Source organism: Haliotis rufescens, unplaced genomic scaffold (assembly GCF_023055435.1).
Source record: "Haliotis rufescens isolate VD_foot unplaced genomic scaffold, xgHalRufe1.0.p SCAF_10, whole genome shotgun sequence".
Lineage (NCBI taxonomy): Eukaryota > Metazoa > Mollusca > Gastropoda > Lepetellida > Haliotidae > Haliotis > Haliotis rufescens.
This window is the reverse complement of record NW_025963780.1, coordinates 12823855-12847058: the sequence shown is the minus strand read 5'-3', so window position 1 is coordinate 12847058 and position 23204 is coordinate 12823855. Positions and strand designations below refer to the sequence as shown.

Genomic DNA, 23204 nt, shown 5'->3' with positions numbered 1-23204 from the left:
TATCGTTGAATCGCATCATCATTTTTGCATAAAAAATTCCCCCTGTAGTAGCAGTATAGGTATATAAATCTGGCTCCAGTTGAAGTGAGCCAGAACCCCTATTACCTATACTACTAATTCCTTCAGGGTTTTAGGAGTTTACTATTGTTTAATTTAATTTTGTAAAGAATTTAAGGGGTTGTTGTCATTGCAATGTTTCTGATAATCTGCCACCTCTTCTATGTTTCTACAATTTTATCTGTGATTGTGCATACTTTTTCAAGTATTATAAACCTCCAGTGACGTCATCTTGTTGTTCTCCAATCAGATTATAACTCATAAAGGGGGATGTTATATAATATCTCAGATATTCTATTTATTCAACTTCTGGTGATATTGTATTGTGAATGTATTTTGAATTTGTACACAATGTACATAATGAAATGGCAGAATGATGTAAAATCAAATAACAAAAGTTTTCTTTGTATTTCCATGGATCAAACTTGCAACCTACATATCTGTAGCCCAGTGAATGAACCATGATGCATGCATGTACATTGCTTTCAAAAATCTCTTTTTCAAGTACCTGTATGCCAGGAAGAGATATTTTATGTATTGGAGAAAACACACTTACGAGGTTTTGGTAGACAGACCATGCCCTGGGGAGAGGGGAAATCGCCCCCGCGGTTTTTCCCTACCCCCAGGGCATGCTCTGTCTACCAAAACCGAGGGAAAGTGTTTTTCCATACTTATAAACCATCTAAATTGATTAAATGTTATAACGAGCATCTATAAATGAGGCGCTTCATTATAGCGCTTCCTTGAAGACGTGATATCATAACTTGCACATGAAATTCGCTGACTTGCCAGGCGTTCAAGTGCACTTGGATGTGTCAAAAACAAAACACAACTAAAATACCTACTTTAAATGAAAGTGAAATCTTCGGTTTCTAAATGTTTGTGTTGCAATATTCCACTTCTTTTAAACCTTTCAAAACGAAAAAATCGCAAATTTTAAAGGTGTTTTTTTTTGCTCTACAAGAAATTTCGACTTTAAGCAATCCAAATGTTACCTAGAGGTAGTTGTGACGTAACGGCTAGCAGTTACTGCACGTGCAAATTGTGCAGCATTGATAAGCACTTGTTTAAAGCACGTGTTTTGAAACCTCGCTGTCCTTTCACCAGAGACTCAGAAGTGATGTCGCTTTTAAATGTCCACGCGGAACTGTACACATGACATTCAATTTTAATTGAATTAAAATTTTGAATTGCTACTTGTTGTCATTTTTTCAGTTACTTGGTTAAACTTGGGATTTGAGGTTTTACATTCAAAGTAAAACCTCCCGAACGAAAATAAAACCTCATAATAGGTTTTACTTTCAAAGTAAAACCTCACAATAGGTTTTAATGCCTATAGAAAGAACTCTCTTACTTAATAGAGATCCAAATGAATAGGTTTATAAGTCTGTTTCTTAAGGTGCATGGAAAGTATGTTTGAAACATAAAATTGTTGATAAATGTTGTTTTAAATTTCATTGGTCGGTATAGAACTCAGATAAAACACTTCCCCTGGGTTTTTATGTGATTTAAACCCCTCAGATTCGGGTTTTAAATGTCATGAAAACCCTTGGACGTCTTTTAACCTACAAATAAACACATGGAAGCAATTATTTTGTAGTTTGGTACTGGTTAAGCCGGTTCTTTCTTAAAAGATTGTTTGGACTGTAGGGACAGGTAACTCTCTTCTTTATAGTTCTATTGCTTTTGGATCAAAGGTGAATGGACATTGGTGAGGTCAGGTTAGAAGTCTTTGGTGGGAATGTTCTGGGACATTCAGGAAGACGGAAAGCATTTCCATCACCAACCTTTCTTGTAATGCAAACACCTTTCTAGTCCAAAAAAGGGTCCCTCTGTACCTCTGATCCTGGATTGTGGCACCAGTGAACTTTCTGTTGCACTGATCCTTTTGGCTCCCAGAATAAATAAGTACTATTTGCGTTACATTTGTGAAAACCTGACTATATTCCTGCCTGCAAAATGTTTAGTGCCTTTGGTCTAAAAGAATGTAACTTAATTCATGTTTGTCACTTGCTTATTCAAATTATATCATAATTTGTATGTTTTATTGCAGTACAACAGCAAGGAATAGTTGACATAGAAGATGGCAGAGTACCAAACAGCATACCAGGCTCTAACCTCCTATGATGATGAGGATACTGATGATAATGACCTTCCAATAAACGACCATGATGTAATGATACATGTGGCTCCAGAGAGTAGCAAAGGTTGGCAAGAGTATTTATTGTTTTAATGATTTTTTTCGAAAAGAAGAGACTGATTGGTAACTTGTACAATATCAATTGCTGTTAAAAATGTATGATTGTTTTCTGTTGTAAATTTGTCATATTTCTCTTCCCAACCCCTTTATGGTTCTGTGGAAATAAGGTTGAACCCAACTGACAGCCTAACCAGTCACTTTGTGAGAAAGGAAATCTGATATCTTCATAATGTTTCCTTACTTAACTGCTTATACTTGTGTTTTACCACATAAGTGCTCTCCTACTATTGTTGCCATACTGCAGATCATTAGCAATCAGGTTTAATTGTATAATTTTTGAATGATAATATGGCCACATTTTTATAACTTATCCTATCTCACAATATGCATTTCGTCCTTCTTTGATCCTTGTGTGGATAAAACAACACCTCACCAAAACACTTCCATAGTTACCATCACCAACAATAGTGCATGCAAGGCATGAATCCCATGCAGCCTGAGCACATAACATCACCAGTTAACTCAATCTCATTCTAATCGCTCACATTTGGTGATGTTTCATTTATTATCGAGGCAATGAATTGCGACATGAACTTCACATTCAGCCTCTGTTACACATCCAACCATAGACCAATCGGAAGACATCATGTCGGAACCATGACAGAAGAAACTTGATTTTACCGGCGCAGTAAATGATCGCGCAGCTGATGGCCTGCAACGGGAGAGAAATGACAGGTGAGTTCAGCCTCGGCCACACTGACCTGGCAGACAATAGGTTTTCTCCACTACTAATGAAATTATAATGAATAATTTCTGGCAGTAATTTACAATTAAATAATTCCTTTAGCCTCTTCATGACTGCCAATTTGTGTTTCAGTGGAACAAGTTGCTTAAAAAATTGCAAGTCTACAGGCTTACTATGACTGTGAGCTACGGAAGATCATTCAGTCTGAGAAAATTGGAACTGGTGTTGATGATGTTTACCATTCATCTTCTGAGTTATTCGGAGCTCTGGACCCCTTCTTGAGATGTCATGTGCAGCAAAGACCTTTTCCAAACAATCTGGTCATAGTCAGTGATATGGTTGTCTACCTAAGTTATAATTTCATAGCATATGCAGTCAGGCCTCAAAGTGTGACTAAAACGGTTGCCAATGCTACCTTAATTTCAATTTGTCTACTGTCTAAAATTCAGAGATAGCCAAATGCATACCTTGAAAAATATCTTGTGGAGACTAATTTCTATTGCTACACATATGTAGACACAAAAATAAATAACAGCTGACCTTGGAAAACATGTCTGCTACTAACTGTACTCGCAAATAATTCCTCCTAAAGTCAACAATGAATCGAAATGCATAAATATTAATGTAATTAGTGTTTTATTTTAGTTGATGGTTTATTGGATAAGCAAGGATATACCTATATGATCTAGTCACATAAATTGTTCGAGTCACAAATAACAAAACTCAAGTACAGCATGTTCAGTTTCCACTAATATACAATTCCAAGACTAGTGCTATGACTTGTACATGTAATAGTTATTTGATAAAAGAAAATTTCAAATGTCTTTGGCTACCAACAATATTGGCTTGACTTCTTGATTTTACCACTGGCTACCTGGAAAAAAATACTTGTAGCCTTATGGCTACTAGGTAAAAATTTAAACTTTGAGGCCTGCTGCAGGCTTAAATACCACAATCTGACTATTGCTTAACTCATTTAATGAGACCGTTTCCTGGCAGCCGATCAGGACTGATTTCAGCAGTCACAGAACTGAATATTCCTGACCCAACTCATGACCAAACTCTTGATCTGTCTCAGCTTTCTCAACACCCGTTCAATACCTATCTTACATCCGAGCAGGCTTCCTTCCACGGGAAGGTCTACTCTGCCCCACAGAAGATTGTTTTGCTGCTATGACTCGCACGATCACCGAGGCCCTCACCCTGCCGACTGCATGATCAGATGGTGGATGTCCCTCCTTGGAAGACTTACCTCACTTCAGGATTTGACTCACAGGGGCTGATTATGATTAAGAGCTCTACAAGCATCTGAGACCATCCACTAGACTCACCAACTCCTCCGTTCTTATTGCCACCACAGTTGTGGCCTACATACAGAAGCAGGGCAGAACCAAGTCCACCTCTCTGATGATGGAGACCTCATATTTCTTCAACTTGGCCGACTCATTTCCTTTGCCGGATGCAAACATATTCCAGAGAAATTGAACATCCCATTCTGAGCCTGATCTCTTTGGATCAGTTTACATGATGAAAGCACAAGGATTATTGGATACTGCTGTCAACTATACAGGGAATGTACTAGAGAGAGAACCCGCCTTTTCCCTCTGGTATATTCTGGCATTGATGTAATAGAGGAAGATGATCCTTAAGAAATATCGAACAATAGTTATCATTCTTTGTAATTCTAAGAATACTACCTTCATTACATCAAAAGTACTCTCTGCCACCTCACCTATAGTAGGCTGATGTTTTGGGGAAAGAAGTAAAGGTTTTCACGCCTTGTGCACGTAAGCTGTGAGCTGCCAGTGCTTTCGGGACAACTATTATTGTATAGTTGACAGTGAAGAGGATCCCAGTTGAAAATCTGAAAGTTTTAGTGTGGTGTGACTGCACCCAAAGTATAGGATTTATGGCAGTGATTTTATAGAGGTAGTATTCTTAGAATTATAAACAATGATAACTACTGTTTGATAATTATTCAATTTCTTGTAAAGATTACTGTTTTAAGCTCACCTGAATGAAGTATAATGAGTTTATATCAATGCATAATTGTCCGGCATCAGGGGAGCAGGTCAAAAGTCAAAAGTCAAAACGGGCACAACTCATAGTCATAACAGACAGACAGTTTATTCAGTAACTTAGGCATCAAGGCCCAAAGTACAATGCAGACTGGATATTAACATTTGTCACATAGTCATAATGGCCACAACAAAAAAGTCATAATGGTCACACATAAAATACATAAAATAAAAAAGACAAGCTCAAGTATTGTGTCACATTAATGGTATTATATACATTGTATCACAGTTCTTAACATTTACCCTGTACCATAGGCACACAGTTCTTAATTCAGCACTGACTCAGTACTACACAAGTGATTGCACAGTTCTATTTCACAGTTCCATATCGCATATTAAACCCTTGGTCCATGGTTTGAAGCACATATATTCAGCAGCTCAGATGGTGTTATGTCGACTTCCTTGTACATTCTCCAGGCCGCGAAGATTTCTTCTTGCTGATTTGTAGCATTCTAGTTGATGTTGCAGCGGAGGTTGCCAGCTTGCATCTGGGGGACCTGAAGCCCAAGGAGAGATCCCACCTTGTGTAGGATTAGTTTGAAATATAAAAATTGAAAGGTTTCCTCATTAGGATAAAAGTTCATTTATGTTTTCACAACAGATTGGTACACTGGTCAGTACAGAGATCATAGTAAATTGATGAGATTGGTTAAAACAACATGCGAACTCTACTGGAAGATATTACAATGTAATACAGAGCTACAGATAAGCGTATTCGCATAAAATACCCCACTGCACCCCCAAATATTCAAAACCGAATTACATTCAATTAATTTGCATACAGGAATGCATGTATAAAACGAAAAAAATGTTAAAAACAGCATGAGTAAATACCCAGTGAAGCTTTTTCAGCATGCGTACAATGGAGCTAATTTCCAAAACACACTTACGAGCTAATTTACTTTCGGAGTCAAGCCTATATTTAGAACCGTTATATACATCTGAAACATTATTTCATTTTGTTAAAATCTCAAAATGTTTACTCATTTTGGAAAATAACGAATAGAGTGATGAATAGATGAGTGAAAAAATATTGTGTACCCAATGAAAAATGTAATAAACAAATTAAAAAAGAAACCGTCAAGTAAACACACTATTGCTCGAAAAGTTTTCTGGAGCTCTGGTAATAACAACATCAAACATGTATACTCTGTACGGTTCACTCCCAATTGTCAGACATCCCATTTGTCAGACAACCCATTCATCAGACAGACAAGTCAAGTGTGACCAGTGTGACTGCCTGTCTCACCTACTAATTACTGAGCTACTCCATACTGTGGGCAGAGTAAGCTACCCCAACTCGTTTAGTGATACAGATCAACCAGATTATGATTGTGTTGTTGCTTGTTGTTGTTGCATTAAGTGTTCAAGAGGTCGCCTTCTGCCTAAGCTATTTCGGCTGACCCGTCCCTCTTTGGGACTCATGTGTGTGAGTAGGGTACACATATCTATTGTGAGTTTGGTATTCAAAATAATTTCTGTTTTTGTATTGATATGATTTCTATTTTCGTATATTGATATAATTTCATTTTTATCTTTGGCTGCTCTGTTTATATACTTTTGAGCAGCTGTCCATCTCTCAGAAATAGAGTTAGTTTGGCCTTTGCTATTGCATCTTTTGGCTTTGGGAGATCTATGACAGAGAGCAGATCTAACTGCAATTCTTGTTTTAACCGAGCCAGGAATGGGGTGTGGTCTTGACATTCCAGTAACACGTGAGCAATGGATTCAGGTTGATTGCAAGATGAAAAAACCTTGTCATAGTGCTTTTTGTGACCGAGTCTGAGGCATGAGATGGCAATTTTAACTTTCCTTTCATTTGAGTATGAGTTTGGCTTTTGATGGATCTTGGGTTGAATTTTGTGTAGCCATCTTCCAATCTTACTTGTGCCCACTGGCCCACTTTGGACTATAGAGGCTTTGATTTTGCTTTTTCTTGGATCCATCAGTGTATATATATGGGCCCAGCTGTCCCAAGTAGTTTGAATTTTAGTGATAGCTACTGATTGTAGTAGGGTTGGGTTTTCTTTTTTAGTGACTTCTAGTCCAGGGAAGGTGTCACCCTTTGTAGTGACTTTCTGGTGGCTGAATGTCATTACAATTGTCACTTCGGATTAGTTCACATACTAATACCCCAGATGGTTTTAGTGAGGGATTTTTCAGAGCTAGGGCTTCATCTCGAGTGTTTATGTCTTGCCAGAGGGTTTGATGTTCGTCCCCAGAACGATAATAATGCCTGCTCTCTTCTCAGTTTCAATGGGAGATCTCCCATTTCTACTTGTAGTGCTTCTACTAGTGAAGTGCCTGTTGCTGCGCCTGTGGCCAGCATTAGGGCTTTGTATTGTATTCTGTAGAGGTGGCTCAAGACAGTATTTGATGCTGAGTGAAAGGCCTCACAACCATAGTCTATTTTTGATCCGATAAGTGATTTGTAGAGGTCCAACTGAGTGTCCCTTGATGTGTCCCAAGATGTGCCTGAAATTGCCTATAATACGTTTTGACATCTGTTTTCTACATATTCTATATGCCTGCGCCAAGTGAGGTGTTGATCAAGGATCACCCCAAGAATTATTGCAGATTTTTCGAATTTGTTTGGTTTGCCGTTTTTGGAGACATTGGTATCATAGCATCTTTCCCCTGGCATTTGAATAGAACTCCAACAGTTTTTTCACTTGAAAGGGTAAATCCCCATTAATTGCACCATTGATCTACTCCGTCCAGGGCTGACTGGATTTATTTTCTCATTTGTGAAATATTTCTGTGCTTTACCCAAATTTAGAAGTTTGGGTAAGAGAGTTGACATGATCAAAAAGATCATTGATGATGATGTTAAACAGGGTTGGGCTTATAATGCTGCCTTGTGGCATGCCATTGTCCAGTGACAAAGGATTGTCTGTCACAGATTGATTGTTCCCTATTTTAACTAATAGTGACCTGTCTTGCAGGAAGCTGTCAATGAAGTTTGCCATGTTCCCTTCTACTCCATTTTGTGATAGTTTTTTTAGGAGTCTGTCATACCATACCATGTCGAAGGCTTTGCTGAAGCCTAGAAATATTGTGGCTTGGTATTGTCTGTTTAATTGAGCTTTTTTTATTTCATTTTCCAGTCTTAGAATATGATCTAGACATGAGTGTCCCTTCCTGAAGCCGCTTTGATCAGGTTTTATGTGGTTACCAGTTTCAAGGTGATGCATGCGCCTTTTCGTAACCATGGCTTCCATAGCTTTGCACATGTTTGAGGTGAGTGAGTTCAGTCGATTTTGGTAGGGCTTTGTCTTTCCCTTGCTTTAGAAGCGGGATAACTGCAGCATGTTTCCATGCTTTTGGGACTTCTCCTTTATACTACTCAGTGAGTAAGCTTTTGGCTTGTTAAGGGAGGCTTTTCAATATCTTGTAACTGGTTAGGTCAAGGCCAGGTGCTGTGCCTTTTCTGTGTTGTATCGCATCATCAAACTCTGTCACAGAAAGTGGTATATTGTATACCAGATCCTTGCTTTGTGGCTGTTTTGATATCTTAAGCATAAGCATTTTTTCCTGTTTGAATTCTTTGCTGCAATTTGTGTTGCTGCTGATAGATGAGAAGTGCTCGGCTAGAATGTTGGCCATTTCATTAACTGTATGGAATTTTTGTGGGTTTAACACTTGCCCAAGATTGCGTGTTTTTTGCTCCAGACTGTTTTAGCATTTGTTTTTTTAATTAGAGATTTGCAGAAGGTCTGCCATGACTCTTTTTTAGAATCATCTATGAGCTGTCTTACTTTTGTCCTGGCTGCTTGGACTTGGGCGAAGACTGATTTCTCCCTTTTTGACCTATTTAGGGCTTTCTTTCTCACTCTCCTAGCTTTTGCTATTTCCCTGTTCCATCATGGTAGCGGAGGTTTTTTTAATTGATTTTTCAGCTGTGGCAATAATTGCTGAAGTGAGATTTTGGCAAAAAAGATCAGGATTATCCGAGGCAATTTCTGAAGATTTGAATGATATACATTCCTTCCTGAATTTAGGCCAATCAGCCTTTGCATAGTCCCATGTGGCTGAGGATTGGGCTGTTCCTCTAATTGTGGTTGGCTTCCTATGTAGGTAAGTATAGGAAGGTGATGGCTTCCCAAAGTGTCTTCACGGACTTGCCATTGGCAATGTGAGGCAGGGTTGTTGGTGGCAAAAGTGAGATCAATTGAACTCCACGTGTTGTGACTTGGTCATAACGTGTGTGACTGCCGTTGTTCAGAGTTACGAGATTGTCATGCTCAACCCATTTCTCTATCATTTTGCCGTATTTGCATGAATCATTCCTGTCTTACCATAGAGGGATTAAAGTCACCAAGGATTATCCGATTTATGACAAATTTTGTTAGCTCTTCCATGTTTCTTTCATGGGTAACCCTGTGGTATATGTTAGCTATGCTTAATTCATTGCCATTTGCCAGTTTTAGGGAGATTACTTGGGTTTCAAGGTTTCCTACGTTTGATTCAATATTTATTTACGTACAGCTGTCATGGACAAGGGTGATTAGTCCTCCTCCCTTGTTGCCAGGCATACCATATTTTCTTGAGTATAGTGTGCACCTATGTATAATGCGCACCCCCCTCTAGCGGGTTCAGTATTTTGGAAAAAAAAAAATCGAATACCAAGTGCAGAAAAAAATTACACCGTACTCCTTAAGCGAAGTCCGGCAAACAAACGGGTGAATTTGAGATAAAAAAATCACCAGACATGTTGATTTACCGTTTAAATAGTATTTATTGTTCTGCGAGGCATTGTTTTATATCCAGGGATTAAGATTACCTTTGTGTAAACTAAGCCGGAAACAGCAATCAGCTGTACACACGTTTTCTTGGAATCGACCGGTGATTCGGTGAAGACACACCCAATGATATAACTTTAACAGAATTTTTATGCAAGGATCGGCAACATTTTTATCTGAAAATATTTTTTTAATCAGGAATAATATGTTCCAATATATTGTTAATTTAGATGCAGCTTTTACTAAACATATTTCAAATAATAATAACCCTAAGCGAAGCAGCTGATCGCTTTTCCCGGGTATTATTTTTTACATGGAACCAGTCTAACCAGTCACCGTCAAGGCTCACGTGCACTTGATCGCGAGAATTACATGTTGACATAGAATTGTCAAACAAAAACAAATATGACTTTTAACGAGTCAAAGTATGGCATTTATGATATATGTATCCATTCTCTGTCAACTAAAGTTCGTTTCAAGGCGTCAATAGCGGTAATCTGACCGTGGTTGCTGTTAATAACGGTGAGTTGTGCGATCTTCCGATCGCTTCACACACGATTTCGCCGAAATTAATAAAAACAATATTAAAAGGAATTTTGAATAAAATTAATGAAATAAGTTACAAACATAAGTCCAGATATACAAAGAACACTTTTTATATCCAGACAGTGTAATTATATGATTAATTTGCATACTTCAGTATGGATTTGTTGACATGGGATTTCCGGTGTTTCGTGCTCACGGTAATGTCTTTCCATGGGGGAAAAAGACATCCAAACTCATAATTCCTGTATAATTCGTGTCTACACAGCTGTGTTTTTGGGAAAAAAGGTGAGCACTATACTCAAGAAAGTACGGTAAGTCTTTTTCTGTCTTTTCTATATTGGGTGTGCCCAGGTAGTGTGAATTTGGCTTTTTTGCTGAGTTTAGTCTCCTGTATTAGAATGACATGCGGCTTTATCACCTGTTTTTTGACGAGTGCATTCAGTTCATTGCCGTGGCTCCTAAGGCCATTTGCGTTCCACTGTAATGAAAGCAAGTCCATGATTGTTTATAGATGAGTGCTTTTTGAGTTTTAGGCCATACCCTATTTAGGAACTGTTTCTTTGTTCCTTTGTATTTCAGTATTTTGGAAGCCAGTTTGAGGATGGAGGTGGCTTCGACACACATTTTTCTTGCTTGAAATTTGGATCAATGCCATGGCAAGGAACTCTACAACTTTGTGTTCTGAGGCTTTTGTTTACCATGAGCTGGTGTTTTCTTTGCCTGACTGATTCATTGACTGTGTGCCTCAGTTTGAGAATTAGAAGGGATGAGGTTTGGTTGGGGAGCATGGGTCTATTTCCCCTTGCGTTTTGCAGTGGCTTTGTGTCTGTGAGCAGTGCTCACTGATTCGATAGTTTGCTCAGTGCTCACAGATTCCATTGTTTGCTCAGTAAAGTGATCAGTAGTCTCTTGGGTTTTTTCAACCTCTGTGGGTTAAATAGATTTGGATTCAGATTGCTTAGTAAGTATTTTATTTATGCCTTTGGTGATGAGAAGTCTGCGCTAGAGACTACTTTTTCCCATTTGGTTTGTGGTCTCCTGTTCTTTTGTGTCTTAGACTCTGATGAGACCTTTCTTTTTCTTTTCTGTACTATTTTAGATTGAGGCCGTTTGCATTTAAGCATGCCTTGAGCCCTTAGGGCATTATAATCAATATTTTCTTTGTTTCTAGTTCCTGAGAACGTGAATCTGTCCTTAAAATAGTCAGGGAAATTTAGCGCAGCTTGACTATAAGTCATGTTGGCTGTCTTTTTGGCAGTTTTTCTGGTGACCAGAGTGAAGGGATTCCCTGATTGCGGGTGTTTTATTTGGCAAGACTAGGAGTTTTTTCAATGATATAGAATGTAGGAAACTCAGAGAAGATTAATAAAAACCTTTTAACCGTTGAGTTTGTTTTGCATTATTTTCCTTGAATGCATTGGTAGGTAGCAAAAAGACATTTATAAAGATTAAACTTCTCCATAACCTGAGTGTAATCTCACATGTACTATAAGTACCATACTATCTTACTTTGAAGAATTCACAACAAGCACTATGACAAGGTATGCCCATCTTGCAATCAACCTGAATCCATCCTGAAGACCACACCCCAGCCCTGGCTCGGTTAAAACAAGAATTGCAGTTAGATCCGCTATCTGTTATAGATCTCCTGTATCCAAGAGATGCAGTAGCGAGGCCAAACTAACTCTATTTCTGAGAGATGGACAGCTGCTCGAAAGTATATAAACAGAGCAGCCAAAGATGAAAATGAAATTATGTCAATATACGAAAATAGAAATCATATCAATACAAAATCAGAAATTATTTTGAATACCAACCTCACAATAGATATGTGTACCCTACTCACACACATGAGTCCCAAAGAGGGACAGGTCAGCCAAAATAGCTTAGGCAAAAGTTGACCTCTTAATGCAACAACAACAACAACAATAATTTGCAGTCAGCCAGAATCAGTATATTGTTCAGACAAGGCATGGACTGACATTGTAGGAGCTTTTTACTCTGGTTGGCTTAAGTTTTTGCATTTATTTGTTTCATGCAGGATTGTATTTTAGAGTATAGAATTTTAAGTTTTGCATTGTTTTTAAATGAAATTATATGCATATATTACCTGTAATGATGAGAAGTCTCTTTAAACAACAATAATCAAAAACAACAACACATGATTAAAGTATAAACAGTTCCACTCAGTAAAATGTAAATGGAAGTATTGGCGCATTGTTGTATGAATTGTAAGGTATTGACACGTACTTAAGTGACTGTAGTCTTCTAGAACTGGCAGGTTATCCTTATAGTCAAGTAAGGAGGAGAGAAGTACCTCTGATAGTACGTGAGGAGGAATTAGTACCTCTGACACTATGTAAGGAGAGAAGTATCTCTGTGGCAGTGTGTGATGTAGGATGAACACAGCTGTGTCATCTAAGTAACACAGGAACCCTCAACTCCTTCGTGAAACCATCGCCTGGGTGTGAAAGGTCACCTATTCAGTATACAGAGGAAATGTCCACTTGTGAAACTCTGGACTTATGTATATAGCTAATTTGAAAGAGATAGTGGAGTGGCGTTGTTTTTATTGTTTTTGTATGTATGTACTTCTGTGTTATTATTAATTCATTGTGTGTATTAGTTTTGTGATTATTTGGACATTAGTATTAGTATTGTGTAAGTATTGTTAGAAGTAGACTATTAGAATTGGTATAGTATTATTATTGTTTTGTTGTGATGTACAAAACCTTCCAAATGGCGTGCTGGTTTTCTTGGGGGAATTAGTCAGCAAAGAGCCGGAGTCACTGAAGACATTAAAACTACAATTTTATTTCTAGAAACCTGGACAATGAACATATTAGGCCCGTAGAAATGGTCGAAAACCTGGACATTTTATGTAACAACCAAATTTTATGTTTTTCTGTTTCCTTAAGATATAGTTATGGTACCCACAAAACTCAGACAAATTCTGACTTGAGGAAATATTTTTACATCCATTTGAAAATTGGCCTATCATACCTATACTTGTGCCTGTATTGGGCCAAATTGCAACAAATGTGTTATCATATCACAATGTTACACAAATCTTAATGCACTCATTAAGGCTGACAAAGTTCAACAATGTAATGAATTATATGCTCTGGTCTTTATGAATACAAAGTCAGTAGCCAATCAACGGAGAGTAAGATCTAAACAATGTTCATAGGACCTGTCAATCAAGACAAGACCAGAAGCAGTGTAACACTCAGACTGTCACGAGCCTGAACAAATATGTCTGGGAGAAGGCAGCTGTTTCAAATGACATGATCAGATTCAAACATTAGTTCCCTGAGAACAGTAAGACACAGTTGGAAACATGCTATTTAGAAATGAAACCTGAAGACATGAAAGTTGTGGAACCGAGGCGAGCGGGAAAAAAACGGCCAATGAGACTGTACGTTTGCTGTTTCGTTCCTTCTCAGCCTTCGGTCTCAAAGAGTTGTTTGGACAATGAATATGCATGAATTTCGCTAAATGTCCTGTGCTTGATGATACACGTGAAAGGGAATTCCCTCGACAGTAATATTGAAATTCACCGACATTCTGAAGTAATTCCGTAGCTTCGATGGGCGCAATCTCATTAAAATCAGATCTTAGTTCTTGCTGCCGCCAAACAAAGATCTGAGGACATCCCATTAGTAGTCAGGTCTGAACACCCTTTCATCCGACCAATCAGAGCGTCGCTTACCAGATCATAAAAGTGACATTCGGAATGTGAATTCTAATAATGCAACCTCAAAAATTTTAACACGGGATATTCAGTTACTGGTTTAACGACTGATTCCATACACTGTAGACCATCTATTAGCCATTCCAGAATGTTCTTTTGTTCAGGTTTCAAATTTGTAATCGTGAATTTGTCAAAATATGTTTCGAAGCATAGTCACCAATTTGAAATTTGTGCCGTCAAGCATGAGAAAGATGCCTTCTGATTGGCTAATGTTGACTTCTTGTCAGTCTTTCTATTGGTCGGTCAAAGTTTGTGCAAGGTCGGTCTGATGTGACCTGTAATGGGATGTCCTCAGATCTTTGTTTAGCGGTAGTGAGAACTAAGATCTGATTTTAATGAGATTGCGTTGGGCGTGGCTTAATTTTTTAACATTCATTGGGAAATGAATGCAATAACAAGTGACCAATTCAGCTAATCAAAATGCAGGAATTTCAATGAACACAAGGAAAATTTAATTATTATACCATGATAACATACAAAAGCAATTTGCTGTAGATCTAATTATTATATGAAAACTAAGTATAAATGTTATATCATGATAGTATCATAGTGATAGTAGTATTGTTAGTAATGAGATATTATTATTAGTAGTAGTAGTAGATATTAGTATTGTTAGTAGTAGTACATTAGTAATAGGATAAGTAGGCTAGGATAAGTTAAGCTAGTTTAGTTAGTTGTGTTTGGCCCATTTCTTGTGTCCCCAGCAGTGATTTTGATGGAATGGGGACACCTCGGTTTGCCGACACCTATTGTTCTGGGTTAAAAACTACCAAACCATTACTGACAAGTGTACAATAGAGGGATTATGAGGATTAAAAAGGGATTTAAAAGAGGGCAACATGACTTTCGTTATTTTTTTCTCATGTACATACAGCATACATTATAAATCATACATATGTTCATACATACAAAATATATAAACTTAAAGTCAGAAATTAAATTAACTATTTACACTTCACATACATTTTAACTCACAAACCAATAAATCTTGCCACAGAATCAGCATATTCTGTTGGTGACTTGAGCCCTGCCAACAACTCCTGCTTTTCCCTCTCAATACCTCTATCCACATTGTGGTACTTCCTCCTCTTTGGAGGAAGTCACCCACCAGCCTGGATTTGCAGGAGCAGTGACTCTACAAAACACTGTTCTTTTTTTATAATGTCAATGAATTTGAATATATTTGGATGGCTAGGCCCCTGTTTGCCTAGCTTACCATGCCAGCCTTCCAAATTGTTTGTGGTTCTGGAACCCACTGTCTCGAAGTGGTTCCACAAGCTGCGACCATCACTCTCCACCCACTGTTCAGTAACATAATCTGCAAACCTCAGCACCTGTGGATCATCAAAGTTTGCTTCTTCTTCCACACATCGTGGATGTCACACATTCTCACCAGTGGCAGGGCTGAGGCTTTCCTTACCAAGGAGACCAAGACCATTGTCATCGGTCTTATACAAGGTCTGAAGTCCATTCTTCTGGGCATTTCTCCAGATTGCCTGTCTATAATGAAACAGACAACCTTTGGGCTGGCACTGAAAGGTATCTCTGACAGCATTCTGCGCAGCTGCTTCAAAGTCTGTGAAGATCTTTGATGGGGCTAGGGGAATGTTGTTGTCTGCTGCAATCTTCTTAACACGTTGAAAGAATTTCATGTAGGTTGACTGGCGTTCATCAGGAAGCAAACCATAGATGAGTGGGGCCATTTTGCCAGCAACAAAAGCATGTCTTGACAGTCACCTGGGTGGTTGTGGTTGTTGCGGTATGTGGTGATGATGTTGTTTGCTGTATTGATAGTTGCTGTACAATTTTTCATACAGCAACGCCAGTGAATTGTTGTATTTCTTCTGCTCTTTATACGGAATCTGTAACCATTACACACCAAATTCTGTCCACCATGCTTATTTTCAACAAATCTCACTTGAACCTGTGCATTAGCCATTTTGACACCTTTTCCTTACTTACTTACTTACTTTGGAGATTTAACGTGCGCTTTCCGACTGATGCCTATTTCGCACACGGGCCTGGCCAGGCCATTTAATGTGTTTCCGAAAGGGGCGAAAGTGGTGTGTGCAACCCAAGAGGGGGCTTTAGGGGTTGCTTATATAGAATTTGGGAATTTTGAGATTTGGAATAGATGCCGATGGGATTGGGGAGGAGAACTAAGGGAGCTGGGTATGGTGGATGTTTGTTTGTTTATGTAATTTTGATTTGGTAGATTATATTGTTTTTAGATGCGTTTTATTAGTTCCGTTTTGATTAAGAATACGCCAAAGGCCTTGAAGTTTTCTAGTTTATTTTGTGGGTTTAGTATTGCTTCTAGAGTGAGAACCTTGTTTAGATTGAGGGTGGTTTGTAATGCGGTTCGATGTGTTAGGTAGTGTGTGCAGTGGATGAGTGCGTGTTCTGGGGTTTCTAGTTGTTTGCAGTGTGGGCAGTTACCTGTAGTATGTTTTTTAATTTTTTTAAGGTGGTTATTTAGGTTGGTGTGTCCTGTTTGGAGTTTAGTGATTACTCTGTCGATTTTTTTTGATGGATGGAGAATTTTTGATTTGGCTATTTGAGTTTAGATATAGGTTATGCCATTTTTTGGTGATTTTTTGCTTGTTTACGCTTTTAATTTCTGATTTTGAGATGGGTAAGTTTAAGCTTATTCCTGGGTAAGTAAGGGGTGTTTACGAGCTAGAGCTTGGTTTTTGGGGCTGATATTTTGGTTTATTAAGTTTTGGATGAGAGGGTTTGATTCGGACGCGGCCCAGAAATTTAAGCTCAGCTGTTCTCTGCGTAGACTTTGTGGCATTTCTCCTGTTAAGGCCTGAAGTGAAGTGTAGGAGGTGCCATGTTGGGTGCGTGTAATTAGTTTGAGAGCCTGATATTGTATTGAGTCAAGTTTTTTAGATAGAGAGTTGTTTAGGGTGTTGTATATGGCGCAGCCGTAGTCTAGTTTTGATCTAATTAGTGATATGTAGAGAGAGAGGAGGGTATCTTTGGAGGCTCCCCAGTTAGAGCCAGTTAGGCATCTTAGGGTGTTTAGGTCTTTACTGCATTTAGTTGTTAGGTTTTGGATGTGAGCATCCCAGGTGAGATGTTCATCGAAAATAAGTCCTAAGAATTTGGTTTGTTTTTGAAATTTGATTGTTTGGTTGTTTAGCTGGAGGATTTGGGAGGCGGGTTTCATGTTTTTATGTTTGAATACTATTCCTGTTGTTTTTTCTGAGTTAAGGGAGAAGCCCCATTTGTCAGCCCATTGTTGTATTTTATTAAGAGATTTTTGGAGTACATTTTGGGCCATTTTAATGCTTTTAGTGCAGATCCAGAGGGCTCCATCATCCGCGAATTTTGATGTGTTTACTTTAAGGGATAGGCCCTCGAATAGATCGTTTATCATTATATTGAAGAGGGTGGGGCTGAGGATACTGCCCTTGGGAGTGCCATTTTCTAGGGGACATTGGTCAGATAGTGTTTGGTCTCTACCCACGGTTATTTTACGATTGTTTAGGAAGTCCTGGATGTAGTTTATTAGACACCTTTTCCTTACTTACTTACTTACTTTGGAGATTTAACGTGCGCTTTCCGACTGATGTCATTTCGCACACGGGCCCGGCCAGGCCATTTAATGTGTTTCCGAAAGTGGCGAAAGTGGTCTGTGCAACCCAAGAGGGGGGTTTAGGGGTTGCTTATATAGAATTTGGGAATTTTGAGATTTGGAATAGATGCCGATGGGGTTGAGGAGGAGAACTAAGGGAGCTGGGTATGGTGGATGTTTGTTTGTTTATGTGATTTTGATTTGGTAGGTTATTGTGTTTTTAGATGCGTTTTATTAGTTCCGTTTTTATTAAGAATACGCCTAAGGCCTTGAAGTTTTCTAGTTTATTTTGTGGGTTTAGTATTGCTTCTAGAGTGAGAGCCTTGTTTAGATTGAGGGTGGTTTGTAATGCGGTTCGATGTGTTAGGTAGTGTGTGCAGTGGATGAGTGCGTGTTCTGGGGTTTCCGGTTGTTTTCCTTCCTGGTTCGTCATTTTATAGCCATAGTTGATTAAATGATTATAAATTCGTTCAACATGATATGAAACTCATGTTTGACACTGATTATACTGAAAAGTGTTCACCAATTCGTGTCAGCCACGCGTCACCATTAATGAAGCAGGGTTCACTGGTCCCTATAATCCTTTAGATAAACATCTAAATTGCTGGCACATTTAATCTCTTATCATAACATTCAGGGTGACGGCAAACTGAGGTTAACAGCTCACCATACTCACCATACTCACCATACTCACTCAGTCATTAGTTATTGGGGTTTAAACACAGCTTAAGGGAGGGAATATAATCTTTAAAAAACTTATTTATGTTTGTGTTTGTGAGTACATATACAACAACATTTTGACTTTTTTCATCCCATTGTGTAAGTACCATACCAAAATATAATTGTTACAACAAAATCAAGTTAAGTACATCCTCATGTAAGTGCTAATTTATCCAAGATAAGTGAGTTTCTGTACCTCTGGTACCCTGGTTGAATCATGTAATCACTCTCACAATTTATACCTGTGAAGATCCAAGTCGTATAGGTAATGGGGGTTCTGCCACAACTCCACTGGAGCCGGATTCATATACCTATACTGCTACTACAGGTGGCATTTTTTATGCCAAAATGATTATGCGATTCAAGGATAGTCATGAGTTGTATTAAACGAAATATCAATATTAATTAATAATGGATAAAATTTACTATAGCCCACGAGGATATTGGAAAGGTATAAGAGCAATAAAAAAATTAGCCATTGCGGCTAAGGTATCTAAAGATGTGGCCAAGGATTGGTTAAAGAAACAAGCGATGTGGCAAATATATTTACCGGCACCGCGTTATATACCGAGGAAGAAGTTTGATATTTTTACAACGAATGAAGTTCATCAGGCTGACCTCTTGTTTCTTCCCCACGATAAGGTAAGACGCAAAACGTATAAATACGCTTTAACCGTAGTGGATGTGGCTAGTCGATACAAAGAGGCTGAGCCATTAACCTCGAAAGAATCAACAGAAGTAGCTAATGCACTGAGTTGCATATATAAACGCGGACCGCTAAAATGGCCTGAGCTATTTCAAGTAGATCCCGGTCGCGAGTTTATGGGATCGGTAACTAAACTGTTAACAAAGCACAATGTCGAAATCGTCCGTGGTGAAAGAGAAGCCCACCGTGGTCAAGCTATCGTTGAAAGATTTAACCGGACATTAGCTGAACGTTTGTTTGGCTATCAGTATGGGATCGAAATGAAATCGGAACGATTGAGATCAACCGAATGGGTGACAGGATTATCAGCCGTTGTATCAGCGCTCAATAATGAAGTGACGAGATTAATAGGGAAGAAACCATCCGATGCTATTAAAATGAAATCCGTGACTTCCGAATCTTCAGCACTGAGGAGAGGCAAAGAACAAAAACTTCCGGATAGAGTAAGGGTAAGATATTTATACCAGGCCGGTGAACTCGAAGGAGGCCTACGTCGCGCAACCGATCGGATTTGGTCTCGTAAGACGTATAACATTAGTCGATTGGTTACGAAAGAAGGAGAGCCTATTCTTTATTATCTTCAAGATGGACCGGGTAGGGCATTTGTACGAGAAGAGTTGTTCATAGTTCCCGACGGTACGGTATTACCACCATAACCATAAGCATAGGTAGTTACACCATCATTATCAATCTATCTCTTTGTATCTAAGGGGGATAATGATGTCTTGTTCATTCTTAATCCATATATCCTATGATTGTAACTTCTTAAAGAGTTCATCTCATGTTTGAACGTTCTACCGTTGAATAATGATTCTTTATACCGTTCGTGTTTGATATGCTTTTTTACAACATACTTCTTAACGCCCTTGGCTTTTCTTATCTCTCCATTATCGGACTTCTTTATAGAATACATCTAAGGTCTTAATCCTACATACTCCGCTATAGGGGTCCCTAACACCTTTTTATTTACTACGTTGTGCAGTGGATTATCTTTAGGGTAATCGCTCGTGTCGTACATATCTATTTTTTCTGCTATATCTTTATACACATCCTCGGTTTGTATTTCCATCAACAAAGAATCTGTGTCGGTATATAACACCTCGCATCTATCGCCGTATTGCTTCTTAAGTTCGTTGTAATAAAAGTCATACATTAAGTGTTTTGACAAGTCGAGAATACTCATACCGACGTACACCGGTCTGATGAATTTTATATTACTTTTCTGCATATGCAACGCGGCTAAGTCGTTATCGAATATCTTGCTTCTGTTAAAAGCCGGACTGGCTATAAGTTTCCTGAGTCTTTCTTCCTCATTAGATCTGACATTTAACATCAACACGCTTCCTTAGATTCTCCATAGTTTTACCAAATACTGAGTTATTCATGAGCTTATACAGGTTCTTTTCGAAATCGCTGGTAGCTATCTTTCTTAAATCTGTGTTCAACCTTATATAGGGCTCCATCCAAGGGCTTTGATCAAACTTTAGAACTCTGTGTATTTTCTTTAGTTTCATACCTAACGATAGATACAACTGGAGATTTCTGTAGTGAACTATATATTTTGTTTTATCCATCAAATTTGGTTCGAGTTTTTCTACGTTAGCTAACCTACTATTACCAATCAAGGAGCGTTGATATTCCGACATCCAATCTTTATTAACCATTAATCTTTCGGGAGCTAGCGGATAACTGTTATGATCTTTATGTAACGAACTTGGATATTCCAAGTCAACTTCTAGTATGTACCCTTTATTCGCATCATTATTATGGATATCATTCACATTGATATTATGGACATCATCGAACCACTCAAAACCTACCGTGGGTAAAGGTTGACTCATAGCCCATCCGTACAAATTGTTAGCGTCGAGATATGATATATGCGTGTCGGGTTTACTCGGATCGTATCCTTCCACTAATTTATTATTAGCCTTAGAATACCTTTTAGCTGCCATCGATATACCACCTCTTAATCCTTTCTCAATAAACAAGTGCATATCGTAATCTGTGAGTAGTTTTAGTTCTACGCCGGTCTTCTTCAACAATGCATCCCACGATAGTCCGGGACTGGAATAGTACCATGCCGGGTCCAAGCCGTATTGTTTTAAACATGTCTTTCTAAATATCTCGAATATATTGGCGAGTAACAGTACATCGGTTTTTAAGTACAGATCGTGATAATCACCTAAATTCTTACAACCTAATTTATCCCAGACCGTCAGAGCGTGTTCATAATCGGCATCTGTTATTTTAGATTCTGTTAAGTTACTATAGAATGATTCGAGGGGTGGTAATTCAGTTTCTTCGAATCTAGACCAATCATCCATATATTCGTAAGGATATACACCTTTTCTTAACAACAAATGACGTGTTATCTTATCGGTAAATTGATTTGTTATCGCAAAGTCATCGGGATTGTTCGCATTAGCTAAATTGTCCAGGGAAGATAACAGAAACTGTACGGAGTCTATGAATCTAAGCCCATTACTTTGCTTTATTCTAGATTTCCCATCCTTGTCCCTATAATATTTAGGTTTAGTCAACGAGAACGATATGTATTTTTCCATATTGTTAGGAATGCACGTTAAACCGCCGTCGGTCTTTGAGATAGCTTGCATAATGAGATGTGAATCGTATCCCCTAAGGTTATGAAACACAACGGGGATGGGTATTGTTTGAGAATTCATTTTTAGTTTCAAGTTACACTCGTTATGCGCGGCTCCCCGATAATTACCCGTGACGTGACAATGATCTCTTACGGAATACCCATCCAGGGGTTTATTACAAACGTGACAACTCGTTGACTTCTTATGGGCCCTCGAATCATCCCTCCTCATACACATGGGTTTCTTACACGATAATTTTTCCCTGATTATTCTCTCTTCATTTTGTAGATATTCTAGAAACTTTCCCGCTGCATCGGGACCTCTGTAAATCACGGGAGTGTTTGTTTTCCCATCATACCTTACAACTATATATCCAAACCCACAAGGAATATGTTCTTGAGTTTTGTACGTAAAACTGTCTTGATTATTATGCTTGGTATTTTCTATAGGTTTGATAAGCGCTTTTAATCGTCAGCTGGTATTTTATACTATGTAAATCATCTAACTCCTCGTTAATTTTACTCGATATGATGGGCTTAATATCGTTAACATCCATGTTGGAATTAATATCCATCTTCCAACCTCTTAGATATTTAGCAACGCCGGCGGATATGGGTACAAATATTAATTGTTGTTGTTTATTCTCAACATCATTATCAATATCAACATTATTATTATCATCATCATCATTATTATCTAGTAAAGAGATCAATTCAGCTCTTCTCATTCTAGAATAACCTCTCAGCCCACTGTTTCTCGCTCGAGCTTTGAGTTCCCTAACAGTCTGGGGTTTGTTGTATTCCAAACCGAGTAAGGTAAACAATTCAGCTTTTCTCATTCGAGAATATCCACCTAGGCCACTTTGCTTTGCCATAGCCTTCAACTCTCTGACAAAAACCATTGTGGTTGAATGGTATATGCAAAATGAGACAAATGTCTAATTGGTTGTTTTCATATATCTAAATACGTATTCTCCCCAACCTATTCCTCTCGTTGATGTAATCTCTCTTCCTAGCATAAATAATCTGGTTCCTGACCCTATCAGCACCGTGTTCCTTACATAAACAATAACGACCTTTGACCCCTATCCCCCATACAGAACACGTATAGTTTATCTTTCCGCGCCTGATGTAATAATTGTGTATACCGCAGTAAATTTCAACACAGCGTCGGTTACATAGAGTCGTCTTACCCATGAGTGTAAATATGCAAGTATTCATGGTTATACATCTATAATATCATTTGTCTAAATGCAAATCACATCTACACTGGTGAGATATTGATTATGCATAGCCACAGCTGTCACTCTGGCTTATGCGTAATGATATAGCTGAAAATCAATACAGAAGTCAATCCCATAATCACAAATGCGACCTCGCGGTTCTTTTGTTCCTCTGACGGTGTATAAAACTGACTCATTGTTGGTCTCGGTATTGGGTCGAGTTTTTTCCCATAAACGAGGTAGTA

At 38.4% G+C, this 23204-nt stretch overlaps 1 protein-coding gene across 2 annotated transcripts in view; it reads left to right on the top strand.

The window, feature by feature from the left end:
• LOC124122155 (autophagy-related protein 9A-like) overlaps window positions 1-23204 on the top strand; it is a 279064-nt gene that overhangs the window by 15381 nt on the left and 240479 nt on the right. For both annotated transcript variants that reach the window (XM_048386919.1, XM_048386914.1), the window contains exon 2: window positions 2111-2264. In XM_048386919.1, coding sequence (XP_048242876.1) covers window positions 2141-2264 — 124 coding nt within the window. In that variant the 5' untranslated portion in view covers window positions 2111-2140. The remainder of the gene's footprint in view (window positions 1-2110; window positions 2265-23204) is intronic.